The sequence below is a fragment of the Corythoichthys intestinalis genome, chromosome 17 (genome assembly GCF_030265065.1).
Source record: "Corythoichthys intestinalis isolate RoL2023-P3 chromosome 17, ASM3026506v1, whole genome shotgun sequence".
NCBI lineage: Eukaryota > Metazoa > Chordata > Actinopteri > Syngnathiformes > Syngnathidae > Corythoichthys > Corythoichthys intestinalis.
Window position 1 is genome coordinate 28,206,135 of NC_080411.1, and position 22,807 is coordinate 28,228,941.

At 41.0% G+C, this 22,807-nt stretch overlaps 1 protein-coding gene across 5 annotated transcripts; it reads left to right on the forward strand.

Moving 5' to 3' along the window:
* On the forward strand, positions 1 to 22,597 carry LOC130905779 (serine/threonine-protein phosphatase with EF-hands 2-like). 5 transcript variants are annotated; one of them, XM_057819450.1, is made up of 18 exons: positions 1 to 149; positions 8,583 to 8,675; positions 8,763 to 8,780; positions 8,877 to 9,085; positions 14,622 to 14,676; positions 14,774 to 14,949; positions 15,033 to 15,147; positions 16,910 to 16,956; positions 17,025 to 17,191; positions 17,268 to 17,304; positions 17,745 to 17,894; positions 17,979 to 18,302; positions 18,374 to 18,559; positions 18,627 to 18,769; positions 18,946 to 19,052; positions 19,146 to 19,309; positions 19,598 to 19,685; positions 19,753 to 22,597. In XM_057819450.1, exons 4-18 carry the CDS (start codon positions 9,017 to 9,019, stop codon positions 19,983 to 19,985), a joined length of 2,061 nt encoding a protein of 686 aa, XP_057675433.1. In that variant the 5' UTR covers positions 1 to 149; positions 8,583 to 8,675; positions 8,763 to 8,780; positions 8,877 to 9,016; the 3' UTR covers positions 19,986 to 22,597. The 5 variants fall into 5 exon arrangements, with proteins under 5 accessions (XP_057675433.1, XP_057675437.1, XP_057675436.1 ...); XM_057819454.1 differs by having other exon boundaries at positions 8,763 to 10,471; XM_057819453.1 differs by having other exon boundaries at positions 8,763 to 9,596; positions 9,690 to 14,676.
* Positions 22,598 to 22,807: the final 210 nt, after the last annotated feature.

Consider the following 22,807-nt stretch of genomic DNA (forward strand, 5'->3'; position numbering starts at 1 on the left):
CACGAAACACTTGGCAATGCTATGAGCACAGCCTGAGACACGGAACTGGGAGGACTCCAGTTGCAGCAGATGAAAATGAAAGCTTTTAAGGAGATAATGTTGCTCCTGTTTCGAAGAGTGGAGGATTCCGACTAATTTGTCTTGGCCAGGTAAGATTTGGTTTCGTCTTTTCAACTAATTATGACTTGAACCTGAGATTATAATTGCTATATGTCATTCTACAAATGAAAACATGACAAGTAATTACAATTAGGATGTCCCAAGTGTTCTCTCGTGCAGAAATATATGATTCAAAATCTTAAAAAATGGGACTGTTGTTAGATCGCATGAACAGGCATTTTAACAAGAAAAAAATACCGGTACTAATTTTCAGACATAGACTTCATAATATATTGACATGACACGGGGCGCAGGGCCAATCGATAGGGGACCTATTTTCAAAAACTTCAAATTAAAATATTTTCAAAACGAAAGCTGCTACCAACCTAAAACCAAAACAACCACCTACTTTAGCCATATACAGGGGTGAAAGTGTCTAGAATTTCTTGCCGGAACTCCCCGACACGAAGGTTGGCACGGAGCCAGAAATTTTATTCATGTATATTTTTTCTTTCTTTCTTTTTTTTTTTTTTTTTGGAGGGGTGGGGGGTCAAACGTCTTACGCTACCGAAATGCAAAGAAAACTGTTTTAGCACAGTTATTTCTATAACACATACAAAAACTGATTTTCATTCAAAATTGTATTTTTTTCAACAAAAACAGCAATAACCCTAATTTTTATTTTCCCTCATTTCCTCACATACTAAATGCCAAATCTAAATTTTAACTACTTAAGAACATAGGATGTACAGTATATTAAAGTTGAAGTTAATGTACATACATTCAGAAAAGTAAGTACAAATGACATATTATGCAGTGAAATGGAATATATTTTGACGATCGCGCAATCATTGACTTTTTCAAATCATAAGGAAATGAATAAATAGCCTAACGTAAATGAACAAATTTAAGTCCAAAGTGACCGTTGACAGCTCAGATGTTCTGAACCTCCCCATCAGAGCAAATAAAACTAAATATGATAAATAAGCCTCTCTTAAGCGAACTCTTGTATTGCCTTTTTTGTAGCATCAATTCAACTTTTTTTTTTGCTGCTCCAGAAAACATGCACATTTGAACCAATCAGAGCTAACTATCTCTGCTGATCACATGTCAGTATGACAGCCAATTGAACGGATAAATGAGTCCAGACGTTTTGCTTTGCTGCGTGTATTCGCACATTGACATGACTCAGCATCGTCAGACTCAGAAAACTGCAGCAGCTGGGGAAACCTCCCTGCCGTTCGTGGAATAAAATAAATTACAAATATTGGTGGAAACGGATTACACTACTCAAGCACTTTATTATGCTTGTTGTTAACACTTGTATATATAAATCTGATGTTGGTAGATTGTTTTCTTCTTGGAAATGAAATGTATGTTTGGCAGCTTAGCATTTTTTAAATTTCTTTTTATTACATAGCGTTTTAACAGTTGCCGTCATATTTTCGGAATAAAGCACCGTGTACCGGTACAGTTGCCTGGCTCTGCCAGACTATTCTCCCTGTATTTTTCAAACACTGAGAGAAATAGTCTGGGAACCATCCCATTAACGGCCTTTTCGAGCAGGTACAAAATCAATCGACAAATCAGATTCGTTTATTTGCGTGACGTGTTCTTCACGAGCAACGTCACTCTTGCGCGCCGAAAGTCGTCTCTACAACACAGATGGTCAACGGGATAACCGAGAACATGTTCCAATCCGCGGTAAATTCTGTTTTAAATTACCAAAAACACAGCGACACGAGTCATTGACAATAGTCTGTCTCGCGCTAGCCATGTTGAATAAACTCCGCTCTATTCGTATGTTTACTTCTGTGCGCAAGTCCCTCGTCCTTCCGTCGTCAGTTAATAACGTCACGTCTGCCCGCCGCTGATTGGTCCACTCCGCTGTCTGTTTGCTGTGGCTTGCTCCGCGCTGGAAATTGTATCCGTGGGAATGTTGGCCAGACTCAATAGCTGGAACAGCGTTGAGTCTGGTGTACCAGGCAACCGGTACAGCATTCTGGCCTTGAATCTTACACCGGAACTGTGTTCTGGCCCTGTATCTTATACCGGAACTGCGTTCTGGCCCTGCATATTGTACCGGAACTGCGTTCCTGACCGTTCTGGCCCACTTTCACCCCTGGCCATATATGAGTCTCCGTGTGCAGCGGCATCAAAAAATTCAAAGTCGTTCCCTTATAAAAGCCAGATTAATTATTTTTTATGTAAGTACAACAAAACTTAAAATGGCTATAAAATTCTCAGATTTTACACTAGATGCACAAAAATCACCAAATGCAGAGATAATCGCCTATATTATCAGGATCAATAGCAAAATTTAACATACAGTCGTGGTCAAAAGTATACATACACTTGTGAAGAACATAGTGTCATGGCTCTCTTGAGTTTCCAGTTATTTCTACAACTCTGATTTTTCTCCGATAGAGTGATTGGAACAGATATTTCTTTGTCACAAAAAACATTCATGAAGTTTGGTTCTTTTATGACTTTATTATGGGTTAACAGAAAAAGTGATCAAATCTGCTGGGTCAAAAACATACATACATGGATCTGAAAAAGCGAATCATTGACTTGAACAAGTCAGGAAAGTCACTTGGAGCCATTTCAAAGCAGCTGCAGGTCCCAAGAGCAACAGTGCAAACAATTGTTTGTAAGTATAAAGTACATGGCACTGTTTTGTCACTGCCACGATCAGGAAGAAAACGCAAGCTATCACCTGCTGCTGAGAGAAAATTGGTCAGGAGGGTGAAGATACAACCGAGAATCACCAAAAAGCAGATCTGCCAAGAATTAGAAGCTGCTGGAACACAGGTGTCAGTGTCCACAGTCAAGCGTGTTTTGCATCTCCATGGACTGAGAGGCTGCCGTGCAAGAAGGAAGCCCTTGATCCAAAAGCGGCACCTTAAGGCTCGACTGAAGTTTGCTGCTGATCACATGGACAAAGATAAGACCTTCTGGAGGAAAGTTCTGTGGTCAGACGAAACAAAAATCGAGCTGTTTGGCCACAATGCCCAGCAATATGTTCGGAGGAGAAAAGGTGAGGCCTTTAACCCCAAGTACACCATGCCTACCGTCAAGCACGGTGGTGGTAGTATGCTGTGGGGCTGTTTTGCTGCCAATGGAACTGGTGCTTTACAGAGAGTAAATGGGATAATGAAGAAGGAGGATTACCTTCAAATTCTTCAAGATAACCTAACGTCATCAGCCTGAAGATTGGGTCTTGGGCGCAGTTGGGTGTTCCAACAGGACAATGACCCCAAACACACATCAAAAGTGGTAATGGAATGGCTAAATCAGGCTAGAATTAAGGTTTTCGAATGGCCTTCCCAAAGTCCTGACTTAAACCCCATTGAGAACTTGTGGACAATGCTGAAGAAACAAGTCCATGTCAGAAAGCCACAAATTTAACTGAACTGCACTAATTCTGTCAAGAGGAGTGGTCAAAGATTCAACAAGAAGCTTGCCAGAAGCTTGTGGATGGCTACCAAAAGCGCCTAATTGACGTGAAAATGGCCAAGGGACGTTACCAAATATTAGCGCTGCTGTATGTATATTTTTGACCCAGCAGATTTGATCACTTTTTTCTGTTCACCCATAATAAAGTCATAAAAGAACCAAACTTCATGAATGTTTTTTTGTGACAAAGAAGTATCTGTTCTAATCACTCTATCAGAGAAAAATCAAAGTTGTAGAAATAACTGGAAACTCAAGAGAGCCATGACATTATGTTCTTCACAAGTGTATGTAAACTTTTGACCACAACTGTATCATATAAGTTTTTGCCCAAAATAGCAACTTCTTTTTTTTTTTTTAATTCACTGCAAATTTTCAACAGCTAATAAATCACTCAATTTTCACATCAGAAATTTAATACTTGAGGAAAACATGCAGAATCAATTATAAATAATTTATAAATAGATTGTCAATAAATTCTATATACAATCAACTTATTATAGAAAAGAATAGCCCTTTATTGTCATTATACAGTTGTACAATAAAAATGTGGAGCATCTCCCTTCACAGTGCAGGATAAGTATAAAGTATGAAATCTAAATGAACATAAATATAAAATGTGTATGAGATATTCTATAATTCAGGCAGTGCAAATAATCGATGCGGTGTTACCAGGATGTGAGCCTCGTCTTTCAACAATCACATAGCCTTTTTCTATGCCTTGCGTTTTCTGGTCAGCTTCCTTTCTGCCCTTTTCGACTCTGCTCCTTTTCCTGCCGGCCGGCCACTCCAAGGCCTTGTTCTTCCTCGCTTCTGAAGTCATATCCTTGGAGAAGTTTGCACCAAAACAGTTGAAGAGGGACTGCCAGGAAGTCTAGCAGGTGCTCCTGTGCTTCCTGCACATTAGCGAGTCCCACAGCGACATTCCGAAGGACGCCATGTGGCCGCCTGAGGACAGCCCGGCCCGTCTCCAGCTCTCCCTTGTCCTCTGGAACATTTCCAGGATGTCGGCCCTGTGTGTCCCTGTGTTCCTGCTTGCCCGTGGTCATGGCGAGGAGCCTATGCCTGGCGACCGTGTTGGGGCTGACGACGGCCATGATAAGCTCGACGCTCTGCTTCTTGATCGAAGAGTGCGCCAGCACCTTCTGGGTCAACTTGACAGACTTGTAGTTCTCCCTCCTGGCCAGCACCTTCCGGCTCGAGAATCGGGCCATCCTCATCCTCTCAGGCTCCTAAGAAACATGTTTGTTTTAGAAAGATAGGTGTTTTAATTCATCTTTTTTGTAAAGTGAATAATGCTGGCCACTTACTTCAGCCCCAGGACACCTGCGCAGCACCATACAGCCATTGTTGCGGAAGCTGCTGTAGATGTTCTTCCAAAGGTGCACAGGGTCAAAGTAGACGAAGATCTGCTTGTTTCCATCGGCGTAGGGGTTGGTGTAGGACCAACTTTTGCCCTTAAAGACCAGAATTTGGGGAGACTGATCGGGGTCCCCAAGGTTGCCTGCTCCTGGACGGCTGCCTTGTGGGACAGGTCTTGCAGCCCACAACCCAACACTTCTTCCCTATGGTGTTTCACTGAAAGGAATTAGATTGAAATGTTACATAAAATAAAACAGGAAACAATAACACAACAACAAAACAATTCTTTATAGATATGGACGTAAAACAGTCTTGATTTTTGGTTAAAAGCAAAAAAAAAAAAAAAAAAATGTGCAGGTAGAGTTTATTTTATGTAAATATGTCCAAGTACAATGCTAGTCTGTTAGTGAATGTAGGTAGCAGCCTCCTGACATAAACAGAGCTTTTCCGGTGAAAATTCTTGTGAAAAAAATGCTTAAAACCTTGAATTCTTCATACATAAGGACGTGAAACAGTCCAGATTATTGGTTAAAAGAAAAAAAAAAAAAACAGTGCAGTTAGCATTTATTTTACGTAAGTATGTTGAAGTACAATGCTAGTCTTGTTAGTGAATGTACCTAGCGGCCTTCTGGCGTAAACAGAGCTTTTCCGGTGAAAATTCTCGTTAATCTGTTGACTATTCTTTAACACTCAAAACAAGATGGAGAAAATTATTTGATCAGATTTAAAAAAAATGTATTTGATTAAGACTTTATAAATTTGCAGTGTTGGAGCGTAGGGGTGAGGTGTAGTGACAGGATCTGTCGTTCACTTGAAGAAAACGAATCCATTCGCGTTCGTTCAGTTAAAAGACTCGTTCAAACAAATCGTTCAACGAATCGTTCAGTCCCCTCATCCCCCTCCCCGCCCAAATGAATCGTTCGTGAACGGGAAGCGACATTGCTTAGTCCCTCCCTCTCTTACACACAGGCTCCTCATTGACCGCTCGTCGTAGTTTCAGAAATGAGTGACAGACGATATTATTCTGCTTTCCCAGCCTCGTCTCCCTGCCGCTGCTGCAAAAGCGAGGGAGAACTTCCGCGTCGTCTGTCGTATTTCTATGGGATCAAAGTCATGGCTTGTGCTTGCATTTCGATTTAGGACACAGTTAAACATTTTCCTTTTGTGGGGGGATTGGGGGTTTGGGGTCAGGGGCACACGGACTTTCTTTAGCATGATCTTGATCACATATACAATGCTGCTGCTACCAGCCAACGCGGCATGCTTGCTGTCACGAAAATAAAAATAAATCAAAAGTTTAATTTCTAAATATGGAACGACCAGCACATCATATTTACCTCACGCTCCGTTGTGTTTTTGTTAGAGATGTCGATCGATCGGGTCCGATCACGTCATTTTCTAAGTATTGGAATCGGCAAAAAATATCGGCCATGCCTTTTTTTAATATATATATATATTTTTTAATTAAATTGTTTTCTAATTGTATTTAACGTTACAGACATAATATGTTACACTCATCCAGAGTCTTTAGTTTAGGCTTAAGGTAGGGTTATCAAATTTATCCGGATAACGGCGGTAATTAATTTAAAAAAAAATGTATCACGTTAAAATATTTAACGCAATTAATGCATGCACTGCACAACCCACTCACGCATTGTCGCGCTCAATCTGAAATGGTGCCGCTTTACCTATATAGAGCGATTAAAGGCAGCGTAAAATGAGTAGAGTGAATTTTGGCAGCCTTTGGAGCCTTTTTTTAATTGGCTAAAGCCTTACAATCCCTCTCCCTACGATTAGAAATATCTTGGGAAGCAATGTGGGAAAGCAAGGTAGCAATTAATCTTTTTATTAACACCTTATGTTATTTCCCAACGCAGAGAAGATATATTAATTGGTAGCACCACGCACAGTCATGGTTCCACTTCCCATCATGCATTTGGTCATGGCTGGAGTATCGTTTACTGAAAGCTCAACAAATACACTAGATGGCAATATTTAGTCACAATGTACAAAGTCACAAGTCTTTCTATCTGTGGATCCCTCTCACAGAAAGAATGTTAAAAATGTAAATGCCATCTTGAGGATTTATTGTCATAATAAACAAATATAGTACTTATGTACTCTATGTTGAATGTATATATTCGTCCGAGTTTTATTCATTTTTTTTCTTAATGCATTGCCAAAATGTATATGATCGGGAAAAATTATCGGGAATGATTGGAATTGAATCGGGAGCAAAAAAAAAAAAAGCAATCGGATCAGGAAATATTGGGATCGGCAGATACTCAAACTAAAACTATCGGGATCGGATCGGGAGCAAAAAAAAACATGATCGGAACAACCCTAGTTTTTGTTTTTATGCTCGTCACTATTATTTTTGGTAACTATTGTTAAAACTAAAGTGTAAATAGCTAGTTGTCAAATGTGTTGCTCTAAAATGAAAACAATACTACATTCTGATATTAGACGGTTTCATTGCAAATCACTGGTATTAACAAATAAAATAATCCGGTCAGCTCCCCTGTCGTCCCCTCATCTCAGATTGTCAAATGCTGACGAGAAATAATTGTTTGCTCTTTACGATGTTGCCTTTCTACTCTCATTAGTCTGTTAAGAAAAACGTAGACATATTGCGACATCTCCCGTGCCCGCGTGCGTTGTTTTTGGGCGCTTGAGTAGCACATGATGGATGGATGGATGGACATAATTTGTCAAACCAACCAACATCCGACACGCTCTGACACGGAAAAAATAAATAAAACATTCGGAAAAAATGGACATGTATATACAGTTTCATTGCAAATTAGTATTATGGTGATCATACTAAATATTCGTTTTTCTGTGCACATATGAGGTAAATATCGCTGCCATGAAGCCTCCATACAAACAATGACAGTTCTCTCCCCCCTGCACTGCCATCACGCGACCGCAGCTCAGCTTTTGCTTGCCTCGTACCTACCCGCGAAAGTGTTTTAAACTACTGTAAATTGGATAGTATGTAGTCCCGAGTCTGTTGAGAAAAGTAGTACACTAAACTATGCTCGCTAGGTTTGTTTGGTGTTTTTGTCTGTTTGAGCAGCATATCCACATTTACAAATATGTGACAAAGTCATTTCCTTTTCCTTCATTTTTTGACTCGTTCACCGCATGACTGGAAAGTCTAGTTAGCAACAAGCTCGGTCAGGAGCCGGAGGAAGGAGGAGTAAGTGAACGGGAAGTGACATAACTCAGTCTTGCCCCCTGCGTGCACGCTGGCTGCTTATTGGCCACATGTGGAAGTGAGTGACAGACGCCCTGATTCTGTTTCCGCTCCCTCCCCTGCCCGCGATGAGGCTGGCGTCTGATTGGTCGTGTGCGATGTCAGAAGACGCTGCCGCTTGCTCAACGCCCTCCCACGCAGCTAACAAGCCCCAACTTCATAGAACGAATCAGTGCAGAAAGTGATTAGTTCGGTCTCGTTCACCCAAACAATTCGTTCAAAAAGAACGAATCGTTCACGACCGATACAACACTAGTGAGGTGGTACAGGTGGTAGCCAGCGGTGTATAGTCCATAAATTACAGGATCCCACAATTAAATAAATTTGGATTAGACAATGTCTGTATACACTGAACTGTACATTCTCAATTTTAAACGACAAATATATTGTCCAACATCTTAAACAGAGAATGCACATATGCCATTCCATGGTGCAGAAAAAGTGTGAAGGATCATGGGATGTGGCATGGGAAAACTGCACCAGAAGCAATGTGACCAAGGTAAGCCATTTTATTTTGACCAGTATACCACCATTCCAATTATTAAAAAGTGAATCACATCCATTCGCGTTATTCCTTATTTTGCAGTGAGCATTTCTGTTCCAGGTAAATTTTATTTCATTTCACCCCATTCCTGTAGTTTGTTAGATGAAATGTGTTTTTATGTGAAATTTGAATTTATATTTTACATGCACTGAGAAGCTGCAACTGGTGAGTCTTAAAACTAAATAATGGATACAATTGCCTAGGATGATGAATTATAACATCTTTTTAAAATCTTAGCTATCAAAGCAGCTCTGTTGATCCAACGCTGGTATCGACGGTATGTTGCCCGGCTGGAGATGAGACGCAGATGCACATGGAACATCTTCCAGTCTATCGAGTACGCCGGAGAGCAAGACCAGAACAAGGTCATTTTTATCGGGAAAGTTGACCGTTTTTAGTGACTGGGAAGCATAAAGACCTGGTCTTCATACAGTGCTGGCCAAAAGTATTGGCACCCCTACAATTCTGTCAGATAATGCTCAATTTCTCTCGGAAAATGATTGCAATTACAAATGCTTTGGTCGTAATATCTTCATTTATTTTCCGTGCAATTAAAAAACACAAAAGAGAATGGGGGAAAAAATGAAATCATTGTCATTTTACACAAACTCCAAAAATGGGCTGGACCAAAGTAAAATCATGTCGTGCTTCTCGAATTTGTGTAATTAACAGCACCTGTTACTTACCTGTGGCACATAACAGGTGGTGGCAATAACTAAATCACACTTTCAGCCAGTTAAAATGAATTAAAGTTGACTCAACCTCTGTCCTGTGTCCTTGTGTGTACCACATTGAGCATGGAGAAAAGAAAGAAGACCAAAGAACTGTCTGAGGACTTGAGAAGAAAATTTGTGAGGAAGCAAGTGCAATCTCAAGGTCAATCTCCAAATACCTGAATGTTCCTGTGTCTACCGTGCGCAGTGTCATCAATAAGTGTAAAGCTCATGGCACTGTGGCTAACTTCCCTAGATGTGGACAGAAAAGAAAAATTGACGAGAGATTTCAATGAAAGATTGTGCGGATGGTGGATAAAGAACCGCGACTAACATCCAAACAAGCTCAAGCTGTCCTGCAGTCCGAGGGTACAACAGTGTCAACCCGTACTATCCGTCGGCGTCTGAATGAAAAGGGACTTTATGATAGGATACCCAGGAAGACCCCATTTCTGACCCAGAGAAATAAAAAAGCCAGGCTGGAAGTTGCTAAAACTTACCTGAGAAAGCCAAAAACGTTTTGGGAGAATGTCCTCTGGTCAGATGAGACAAAATTAGAGCTTTTTGGGAAAAGGCATCAACATAGAGTTTACAGGGGGGGAAAAAACGAGGCCTTTAAAGAAAAGAACACTGTCCCCACAAGTAAACATGGCGGAGGTTCCCTGGTGTCCTGGGGTTGCTTTTCTGCCTCTGGCACTGGACTGCTTGACCGTGTGCATGGCATTATGAAGTCTGAAGACTACCAACAAATTTTACAACGTAATGTAGGGCCCAGTGTGAGAAAGCTGGGTCTCCCTGAGAGGTCATGGGTCTTCCAGCAGGACAACGGCCCAAAACACACTTCAAAAAGCACTAGAAAATGGTTTGAGAGAACGCATTGGTGACTTCTAAAGTGGCTAGCGATGAGTCCAGACCTGAATCCCATAGAACACCTGTGGAGAGATCTGAAAATGACAGGTTGGAGACAGCACCCTTCAAATCTCTGAGACCTGGAACAGTTGGCCAAAGAAGAATGGTCTAAAATTCCAGCAGAGCTTTGTAAGAAACTCATTGATAGATACCGGAAAGGGTTAGTCGCAGTTATTTTGTCTAAAGGTTGTGCTGTATTAGGCTGAGGGTTGCATTTGAAGTGGGAGTGTGGCAGCGAATTAACGCACCGTCACTGGCAGCCAATGAGTTTGGCAGCGTCTGACCAAGCCATGCTAGAATTACTTTACTTTCAATTGAGTATGGAGTAATTTAGTATTCAAAGAAAATACATATACAAATATTATACATATACATATATACATATTAGTGCTGTCAAGCGATTCGAATCGCAGTTCATGAAAATTTTGCAAATTTAACTTTTTTTGTTAAAAAAAAAATCCTTGACATTTTATCAAATTTTAATACTGGAGTCATCAAGCAATTAAAAGATTAATGGCCTGCAACAATGATTATATATTTGAAGTTTTAAATAAACACTTATTAGCATAGGATGTGCTTACCTTATATAATTAAATTTTAAGCCCCATTAGAAACGAGTTGGGCAACTTCACATATGTAAAGATGAATTAAACTTCCTCCTACCCCCAATAACTTAATAAATAAATAAAAATTTATATATCTTTATTTTATGTACTTATTTTTTTATATATATATATTCATCTATACCTTAATGAAATATACTGTTTATTGTCATTGGTTTAATATTATTGATAAAGTGAAATGACCCAAAAAAGGAGATCAAATCATTGAACTCACCAAAACGCTTGTCTTCCAAAGCATCAATATAGTTCATCTTTGCATTTTAGGGGGGTTTGCGCCACTCAATCCACCTCAGAGAGCCATATTTTGGGTTAAAATGCCAAAGTTACGTTTTGCCTGAGAACATTGATTTCACACTCGATTATTTTAGTAGTCAAACAACCTATGAATTAGTTAGTTGGAATAATCGAGTAATCGGATTAGGGACATAAAAAAATTAAAATACCTGATCTTAGCCTCAAACGATATTTAAAAAAAAACAGATAAATGAGGACCTAAATACAACAAAAGAACAATTGGCCAACTTGCATAGCTAACTAGCCACTAGCTTAAATGCTATAAAATGCTAACATTGTCTTTTTTACAATGCTCTCAAAATGTCCAAACACATATTCCCACAAAAAAAAAACAGCTAAAAATACCAAGAAACTAAATTACGAATGCATTAAAAAAACATTAGCTCAAACAAAAACCTTATGTTGGTCTTAACAGGGAGCAACTGGATTCAGCCCTGTTAAATGAGTTGTCATATTCACTGTTGCTACTAGAGGGCAGTGTATCCACTCAGATCAGAAGAAATAAATGCAAAGATTTTTAAAACAAACTATTAGAATTTGAAGTTTTTTTCCGAATTGAATTACTTGAGTTATTCGATTAATCATTGCAGCACTAATTTTATATATATGGCGGAAAACAGACAAGGCTCAAAAAGCAGTTTCCGCTCTTGCACCACTCTTTAAAATAAAGTGCTGTATTTTAAGCCAAAAGAACTGTTGTGTCTGATAGAACAATATGTATATATGCTGCCTTAGCAGATTAATGGCGCATTAGGTCCCCAAACTATTTTTAATTTGTCCGTTTTACCCTGAAAACCCCCGTTTACAGACGTCGCACAACCGCTTTTGTTCAACCCAGCCAGAAAAAGGTAATTATATTTATTATTCGAAATGTCTGTCATTTTTACCTTAGAATCATTAATTGACATCTAATATTTAGTTTAAAAAAAAAAAAAAAAAAAGACTAATTATTCACTCGCATATTTTAAACTTTTAAACAAATTATGTTACCAAAAAAAAAAAAAAAGTGTCTGTAAATAAGTCACGGATATCTACCTGATAACTATCGCTTCACTGTATTTAATTGTGACTGTCGCATTTTCCCCAATATTGTAGATGATCGATCAAAACAAAGATAAATTGGAAAAAAAAAAGTAAAAAAGTGTAAATATATGAAAATCTCGACCACTCCTTGATGTCTGCGATTTCTGCACTGCGACCCTTGTTATATTACCATGTTTCACCCATAAAATCCCCCCAAAATCCAGCTGTGGCTATTCACAGCTGTGTCTTGACACTTGGTGATACATACTACATGGAGTTTTTCGATCAAAAAGAGGTAAGTACGCAATAATATCTCATTCAAATCACGGTGTCTTTAATTATGCTCCCTCATGCTCTCACCTCCAGTTAGGGTTTCACTGTTTAAAAATGTATTTTATTTATTTATTTATTTTTTAAAATCCCCTCCTATTCAAATTTTTTCTTCCCTCTGAAAATTGAGATTTTAAGCTTTCCAGTGATGTATCATACATGCATATAGACCCTACCCACCGACGTCACAAAACCACGTGCTCGCTGTGTGGTTCCGCCCACTTGTCTGTCATTTTGTCTCTGTATTAGCATTGTTTTCAATTGATCGAGGAATTTAAAATGCATTTCATGGAAGACCCGGTGCTTTCTGATGCCGTAAACTCACTGGATGTGTTGCATAAAAGGCGTTATGTGGAAAAGCTTCGTTCTATACAGTCGCCAGATCCATATTTGATGCCCAAATCGATGTTTTTCGACCCACTGTCTTCGCCCTGTCTGCATGACATCTGCTACGCTGATATTTACAATTATCTTGTCCATACAAAATCAGCCTATTCCCACGAAAATTTGAAAAACTTCAAGAGCTTGGAGGCTTATAAATACTTCGTTGCTGGTTGGGTGAAACAGGTCCTCGTTCGGCAGGAATCTATCTTGTGCTTGGAAAGGTGAGTTACGAAATTTTCAATTCAAAATCTTTTGTTATTGCTAACATCCACTGTCAAGTCTAATGTATTTCATGTCGTTTGTCAATGGAGTTAAGGCTTTTAATGTTTATATGGTTTAGCGATAGCACTCTCACTACATACATACGTGTATGTTGTCGGCGATTAGCCTAGCAATGATCTTAATTGTGGTTATTTGTCAGCCCCGTAGACGAGGCCAGTTTCTTTCACTTGGTACCAGCTAAATATTATTCAAAAAATAACGATGGTGGAAGAAAGGGAAGTCACAAACATCTTGAATTTGAAACTATGTCGTACTACGTCGTATGTTGTCGGCGATTAGCCTCACAATGATCTTAATTGTGGTTATTTGTCAGCCCCGTAGACGAGGCCAGTTTTTCTTTCACTTGGTACCAGCTAAATATTATTCAAAAAATAACGATGGTGGAAGAAAGGGAAGTCACAAACATCTTGAATTTGAAACTATGTCGTACTACGTCGTATGTTGTCGGCGATTAGCCTCGCAATGATCTTAATTGTGGTTATTTGTCAGCCCCAAACCCTCTAAGTATATCTTAAATGCATCTTACCGGATATAAAATGACTACTACATAGTCTGTGGTGATTTTTTGGTGCCCAGTTTTCACGTCGAATTGCAGCCGTCCATTTCGCTCTCTTTGGATCCCTCGGAATACGGTAAAACTTCAAGTCTCTCCTTCCATCTTCTCTGTTAGTGCAACCAACAGCCACACACGCCTTCACCATTTTGATTATTAATGTTAAGGAGCAGAAAAACACGCCGTAAATAGGAGAAATGTACGTAGCCGTAACAGGTTAACACTATGTTTTGACGGACAAGTGGGCGGTACCATTCAGGAGAGCGGAGTTGTGACGTCACGTGGGTAGGGTCTATAGGACAATTTTGAAATTTGGCCATATTGGGGTCTCAGAGCGGAACTTCAAGTCACCTAAGTGTTTTCAGCCATTTATATATGCATACAGTATGTATAGTTTTATTATTTTTTTTAAATGTGGTATCGGTACAGCCGATACCACACAGCCAGGTATTGGAATCGATTTCGGTAACCAAAAAAAATTTCCCCAAATCACCAAAATATCACATAAGGGTTCACATAAATGTGTAAAAAATAATAACCATTTTTAGTCTTACTGTAAAAAGCTAATGTTATTCAAAAATGATCATATTGCGTCTCTTCACTGTGTGTGGGTCTGGAACATATCCACTGCGATAAACAGCAATTCACTATAATTCAATTGCCTCTGTCTCTGAGTTGACCTATTCAAAACTAACATAAATTAGGCTGGTAATGGTTCCAAACTATTTATGATGCATGTTATAACTCAAGGAAAAAAAAAAAAAAATCACATCATCGTTCATCCTTGCAGCTGCACAATTTCTTTACTTTCTTGATGGACCACTTCACCCCAGCCAGCAGTGAGCGTAAGACTACAGATGATTAAAACTATCTTATCTACTGCAAATGTAGCTTTTTGTTTCAGCAATGATCCACCTCCCCTTTGTTGAATCTTTGATTCAGGAAACCTAATATCGCACCTCTTCCGTGAGAACGACATCTGCTGTGATACGGAATGGGAGCGATACTTTTGCTGCAAAAGTGTTGAGGTGCCTGACAGTTACACAGGACCTCGGCTAACATTTCCCATGACCTTCTGTGATGTGTCCAAACTTGTGGAGGCCTTCAAGCGCAGACAAGTAAGCTCATGAAGCCATGACAACACAAAGTGGGTAAAAAGGCCAATGATGCCAGTACGTAACAGACTCTTTCCCACTATTAGCAGCTCCACGCGCGCTATGTTCTGCAACTTCTTGAAGAAACTTGGAAGTTATTGCGAAATCTCCCAAACATCAACCAAGTCTCCATCTGCCATACTAAGGAGATAACCATATGCGGTAAGTTTCACCAAGTTTCAGAGTTAACTTGAGAATAACCTCAGCCTAGGCCAAACAAAAGCTAACACTGTGGCTCATCCGCTAGTTTGTTAACTGGCAACTGCTAATTGAACGCTACTACTTGTACCTGTAAGATGGATACTAATTTGTCTAGCATCTGTCTGACGACTAGACATGCTGTACATGCTTAGCTGCTATTATACAGTGCCCTCAATAATTATTGGCACCCCTGAAAAAGATGTGTTTTTTAGCTTCTAATATTATTAAATTTTTTTATTCAAATAATATGGGACCTTAATGGAAATAAAAAGAAAAATCCAACCTTCAATACAAGTGCATTCATTCAGTGGGGAAAAAATCTTACATAAAGAAAAAATTATTTGACATCAAATAATGTGTGTCACAATCATTAGCACCCCTGGTGTTAATACTTTGTACAACCCCCTTTTGCCGACAAAACAAGTTCTGGGGACTGAGATGGCCATGGGAGGAGCTTGATTTTGTGTCTGGTGAACCATTTCTGTGTAGATTTGGCCATATATTTAGGGTCATCGTCTTGCTGAAAGACCCAGTGACGAGCCATCTTCAGCTTTCGGGCAACAGATTTTGATTTAAAATGTCCTGGTATTTCAAAGCATTCATGATGCCATGCACCCTAACAAGGTTCCCAGGGCCTTTGGAAGCGAAACAGCCCCAAAGCATCACTGACCCACCCCCATACTTCACAGTGGGTATGAGGTGCTTTTCAGCATGCACATCTTTCGTGGCACGCCAGACCCACTTAGAGTGTTTGTTGCTAAAAAGCTCAATCTTGGTCTCATCTGACCAAAGCACACGGTCCCAGTTGAAGCCTGGGACCATGTGTATTTTTGTGTGAGACCAATATTGAGCTTTTTGGCAACAAACACTCTAAGTGGGTCTGGTGTGCCACGAAAGATGCGCATGCTGATCTGACCAAAGCACACAGTCCCAGTTGAAGCCTGGGACCGTGTGTATTTTTGTGTGAGAAATTGGACCATTTCGTCACTAAAATACGCAACAACTGTGTGCGCCTCATTTGCAAAGAGACAGTCACTGTTTTTAAAGAGTTCAATGTGAGGCGATATTACCAAACAAGACACGCTGACATGTACGACAAGATTACAGGGAAGATATGTTGTGATAAATTGAAGCAACTTGAAGCTAGTTTATTTCACAGTAGTATTTCGCAAGAGCCCGAGAGTCGAAAGAGAACGCCACAAAGGCTAGTTGTGAGATGAAATTATTAATTAAAAAAATAAATAAATAAAGCAAATGTGACGCACAGAATGGCTTGCTAAAATTTGCTTAAATATATTGTTCTACGTAAAGGACGTCAGCCAAGGTCGACCCCCCAAATTTTTACGACACCAAATCTGGCCCCCTTTGCAAAAAGTTTGGACACCCCTGCCCTAGATTGAATGAGAAACTTGTAATTCCACCGGAATACCTGAGACACCAACATAGACACTTAGATTCCTAATTATACTATTTAGTTGGGGAGTGCCGATTCTTTGCCATGCTAAAGGACATTACTTTAGCCAATGTTACCGTACTGTTAGATTTGAGGCATAGTTCCTTTTTCTATCCTATAATGAATGATATGCTCATCCAATTTAATATCTTACAGTGAAATTGGAGTTGGTAGTGTTCAGGCCCCTAAAGTACACAATTATACACAAGCACCTTAATTTACATACGATGAAAGCTGAAAGCACACTGAAAGCATTGTTTGCATTCACAGGTGATTTACATGGACAACTTGAAGATTTACTACTGATATTCTACAAGGTACTTACTTACAAAGGTCAGTAAAAGTAGAATTTACGTTATCTGTAAAATGCTTCAAATGTGTCCAGAATGGTTTGCCTTCCACTGAGAAACCATACGTGTTCAATGGAGACTTTGTGGATCGAGGCAAAAGCTCATTAGAGATCCTGCTTATCCTCTTTGGGTTCCAGCTGGTCTACCCTAACAATGTCCATCTAAACAGGGGCAACCATGAGGACCATATAATTAACCTGAGGTAATATGCTGACACACATCAGTCATACACAGCCAGCATAGATGTTAACATATTTGTTTGTGTGCGTGTGTACCAGGTACGGATTCACCAAAGAAGTGCTGGGAAAATACAGGGTATGTCTTAAGATTCTTTTTCTTTCACCTAATACCCCATTACAACACTAGTAAGAGCCAAATAAGTCAATGTTAGGAATTTCTATCAAGTAAGAGGTCTTACGCAAGAAGTAGCTGGGTGGCCTTTGACGAAGCTGGCCTTTGAGGGTAAAAAAATAAATTTCTTTGCATAACCTGAATTACACAAGCCAGACTGGCCAAGTAAGGAGAGCTAAGTCAATGAAAAATGAAGCATTCCTTTTTCATCCTTGTCAATGTAAAAAATCAACCTGACAGGTTTGGCATCACCTTCAGTGTAAATCTGAAAGGCTTCATATTCACAATGCTGGCTCTTATCATTTGCTAAAGGAAGATACGACCTCAACTCACATCTTTTCCTGTACAATAGCAGCAGCCTGTAATGGAGTAATAAAATGCCTACATTAAGGGTTGGGTTGTAGGTGCATGGAAAAAAGATACTGAAGCTTCTCCAGAAGATCTTCAGTTGGTTGCCTCTGGCAACCATAGTAGATCACAAAGTGCTCATTGTGCATGGAGGAATCTCCGATGCCACGGACCTTGATGTAATAGCCAGACTGGACCGACATAAAGTAAGACAGGCCAACATATCTAACTGATTGGGTCATGCAACACACTAAAAATCTTGATAAACACCAACTTGTGTTTCTGGACAGTATGTCTCGACCCTAAGGCCTCCCAAGCAAAGCCTTCACACCTCAAGTAGCAACACTAGGATACCGAACTCGGACATTCTGGTGGAAAGTCGACGCCGAGCTCACTCCCTGACTAACCAGAACCCGGCTCCAGCTGGAAGACATGATTTCCCGCGCCGCTCACTCCAAAACTCATCCATCTGTGGAAAAATCTCCTGGTCAGTGGAGAAGGAGTTGAATAAGAAACAAAGGCAGATCGACTTTCATCCTTATGGAGATATGAAGAAGTCAGACTCTGACTCAGACACTGGGGGATCCGTAAGAGATTATGATGAGTGGAAACAAGTAAGAACAAATGCTCGTTCACGTATACGCACTGATTTGGCGGGTTCCCTGACAGAAGAAATTCAAACCAGATAGTGGACATGCTGTGGAGTGACCCAATGCCCCAGAATGGCTGCATCCCAAATGAAGTGCGAGGCGGCGGCTGCTACTGGGGCCCGGATGTCACAAAGGATGTTCTCAGACGGCACAACTTGAAGCTCCTCATCCGGTCGCATGAGTGTAAACAGGAAGGTTATGAATTCTGCCACGATCGTCAGGTGAGCAGGCATCGAGGAGAACGTTGACAACAGAATTTAAGATTCAGCACAGGTCTTCTCCATACAGGTGCTGACTATTTTCTCAGCTTCCAACTACTATGAATTTGGCAGCAACAGAGGAGCTTACATCAGGATGGGCCCCAATCTGAACCCTCATTTGGTTCAGTACCAAGCCAGCAGGACATGCAGAGAGCTAACCCTGCGACAAAGGTATGGCTCAGGTAAATTTTAGGCATTTACGTTAATTGTTGGCACTAAGGCTCAATCTGCAGAAATCATTGGCTATGTAGATTTGTACAATAATACTGATCTCTGCCACGGATCGAGGTCCATGCTGCACCACCTCCATGATTAGAGCCCCTGATGTTATGGTCTCTCCTTGACAGTATCAGCTGGACAGAGAGGTCGGCCTTGCAAGCTCTGCAGCAACAACTGTTTATCCACAAGTCAGATCTCATCAGTGCCTTTCAGGCATTTGATCCAAACAACACAGGTACTGAGTGCAGTTCCGTTTTGTATTAAGCGTGCCAATTCAACACCACCTGGTGGAAGCATTATTTCATAGCAGCTGTACTTTGTTGCAAAGGTTGGATCTCCACGAGAGATTGGGCCAGTGCCACAGAGCGCACTCTGAAGCTTGGTCTACCCTGGAGGGTCCTGCGCCCTCAGATTGTCAGCAGCACCCAGCATGGCATGATGGAATACAAACAATGGATCAGGGAGCTGTCCTTCACAGATTCTCACCTGAAGGTGCCTCTATAACATCGGTTTAAATACAGCCACATTTCTTTGTTACTTGCCATGCTACTGTGCTATGGGTAAAATTTTTACCATCCTGGTAGTGATCCCACCGAGCAAACATCACTTGCGTACAGTTAGTTGAGTAAGTTGGGCAACTTGCATATGGGCATTTGAGCACAGTGCCTTTCCAGGACACCCACCTGGGCCCTTTGGTCACAGGCACAATCCTTAAAAAAAAAACATTTCGGACCTTTCAGTAGTTAAAGCATTTTTTTTCCTCATTTATCTTACCAACAGATCTCAGGAACCAGCATTCTTGAGATAATGTACAAGAACCACTCAAATCTTGAAACCATCTTCCGGATCATTGACACAGATCACTCAGGTCTGTAAAAGTGTACAACACTCATCCTTGGTTGATTACTAGATATAACACCTCATCATCCTTCCAGGTGTAATCTCAATGGAGGAATTTGGTAAAACCTGGAGACTTCTTAGCTCTCACCTCAACATGCAGGTCAGCGACAAGGCCGTGGCAGATTTGGCTGATAGCATCGACTTTAACAAGGATGGGGTCATTGATATCAACGAGTTCATGGAGGCATTCCGCTTGGTCTCAGCACAAGAGGAGACTTGCGGCAGTGACTTCACCATGCAAACCCTGAGTGTAACTGAAAATGTTTGACTAGAGCAGGGGTCAGCAACCTTTTTGGTGTAGAGTGCCACTTTCAAATTTTCTTGTCAATCAGTGTGCCACCCCAAGATTAATGACGCGCATCCGAATTTTTATATCCGGCAGAGCTGTAATTTTACTCCAAATAAAAAAAAACATGGACATACATTTAATTTGTATAACTACCATTCGTCTTCATCAATTAACTAAAAACTAATGCATATTGTAGAAAATATCAAAACTTGAAAATAAGTGCAACAGTAATAACAGCTGTACAGCTGTACCATTTTATGCAAACATATCACACACACACACACACACACACACACCAGCACGCAAAGGGGAACAGGTGTGATTCTCAGTGCAGGTCTCTCACAGTACAGAGAGCCTTCAAAGTCAGAACAGCCGACTCTTACATTTTGTCTTGTTCACTCGCAACTTAAACAGTGAATTATATGCACAATTTTATATTTTATATTACAAATATAAAAGATGCCCACTTTAATGTGTTCCTTGGCCCTGTTTTCTATGAATTTTCATGTTTTGTCTCGTAGTGGCGTTTGACACTTGTTGTGCGACACACAACACCCTCGAGGCATAATGCACAAAAGAGCTACCGGAAGTAACCAGGCAACCAGTTGTTACCGGTATCCCCAAGGGGCCGCTGTCTCCTACAATATGATCGGCTTACTAGTTAAGCGTAGAAGAAGAATTGGGAGTCTGTGCGAGAAAAAGAGAGGGAGCAAAGGAAGGTGTTGAGAGAGAGTGGAGAGCGCCGTGAAAAGGAGAGAAGAGGCTGTGTCCCCCGCTGGTTTTTGTTTTGTTTAATAAAAGTCTCCAGTAAAACGCCATCCAACGCGTCACAGTGTTTTTATACACATTGCCACCTCTCCGAAGTAAGCACCGGACGAATCGACGGCAACGAGCCACGTTAATCGCCGGTCCACTCCATACTACAGTGCAAGCATCGCTTCACCCGCTGCCCTGACCTGACAGCTGGCAATCGGGGTCCAACTGGAGTGTTGCGATGCGCCGGGACAGGGGTGTACAGTCCCGTATCTTAAGCGACCGGCCTCCGCACCGGGGCGAGGGTGTGACCTCGGGATCTCAATTCAAAGTTAAAGTGACGGGGCTCCCAGCGCGGACGCCGGCGACTCGCCGGCTGTGTACTCGCTTACTGGCCCGCCGGTGTTCTGTCAGAACACCTGTTCTAGGTTGCAAATTTTGTCAGAACACCGGCCTCCACGCTGGGGCTTGGAGTAACAGCACCAAAAAGTGCAGATTGGTGACACTGTGTACTTCCGCCAGCTCTCTGACTGGTTGGCTTCGTGACACGTTAGTAGCGGGTGCTGAATTGAGCGCGCAGAATTGAGCGCGCAGAGGGGGAAAAAAAAACGACGAGCGCAGGAATCGAAAAATTGAAGAGCTGGAAGTGTGCTCAAAATCCATAATTGTTCGCAAATAACGCTATAGGCAGAGGGGTCGGGAGGGACGCTCCTGTAAAGCCCTAAATAACAGGGCGTGCAACTAAAAGTGTCTTAATTTCAGGTAAAAAAAAATATATATATTTTGCCATGCGCTCGCGTGTCACTGGTTAACCCTTCACGTGCCAGTGCTGACACGCGTGTCATAGGTTGCCGACCCCTGGACTAGAGGATGGACCAGAGACATCACTCGGGCCACTGATGAAAAGTTTCTAGGTACAGATACTGGGGACAAACAAAAAAAAAGTGTCGAGTTATGATGAAGAATAAAGCATGTTTTCACTGGCTAATGATTTTCATATTTTATGGCCAAGAAATTTGTGATTTTTAGGCAGGGGCGCTGGAAGTCACTCACAGCAGGGGGTGCTGAGGATCTTTTTTAGCGTTTCCCATTTAGGGTTGCCAACAGTCTGGATTATGCGAAAAAACCCGGAATGTAGGAAGTTCTGATTGGTACCGCCCGCCACCGACGGAACCAATTGGAACTTCCTAAATTGCGGGTTGTCCTGCACAATCCTGGACTGTTGGCAACCCTCTTTCCTTCCAAAACCAGCTGTTTCGGTCCAAATTTGCCATGCTCACACGTTTTCTCCACAATGGCAGTACACACGCATGCTGGATAGTTTTACTACTACTAGGCTACTACAAAGACAGCTTTCTATTTCACCTACAGTGTGTGTTGGAGTTTTTGTGTTGGAAATACAAGCAAATCAGTGCAGCTAGACGGCCCAATGACACATAAACACGTTTGAAAACTAGAAACTGCAATTTCGGGAGAAATTACACCTTGGTCTTTCCTCTGTGGAGATACAAATCTTAGCCCCACTCAGGTCTATTAATAGAATGGACCATAATGCCTGTCAATGGCACTAAACAAAGTAAAAGCCATTAGAAATGATTGGGAGAATTGGACGTCCATGGACGTCAATGGCATCACCCTCCATGAGCAGCAATACAATCGGGGACATTTGGGGGACACGTCCTATTGATATTTAGTCATTTTCTGTTGATTTGGGAGAAGAAAAAAAATTTCCCATTGAAAATGAATGGGAAAAATTTTCGACGTCCATAGACGTCAATGGTTTCAACTTACATAAGCGTCAATGGAATCCAAGTACATTGGCATCAATAGAATGAACAAACATGAAGAAATGCCATTGGAATTAATGGGAAGTTTGGACGTCCGTGGACGTTAATGGCATCACCCTCCATAAGCAGCAATGCAATCGGGGACATTTGGGGGACACGTCCTATTGATATCTAGTCATTTTCTGTTGATTTGGGGAAAAAAAAAAAATTCCCATTGAAAATGAATGGGAAAAATTTTGGACGTCCATGGACGTCAATGGT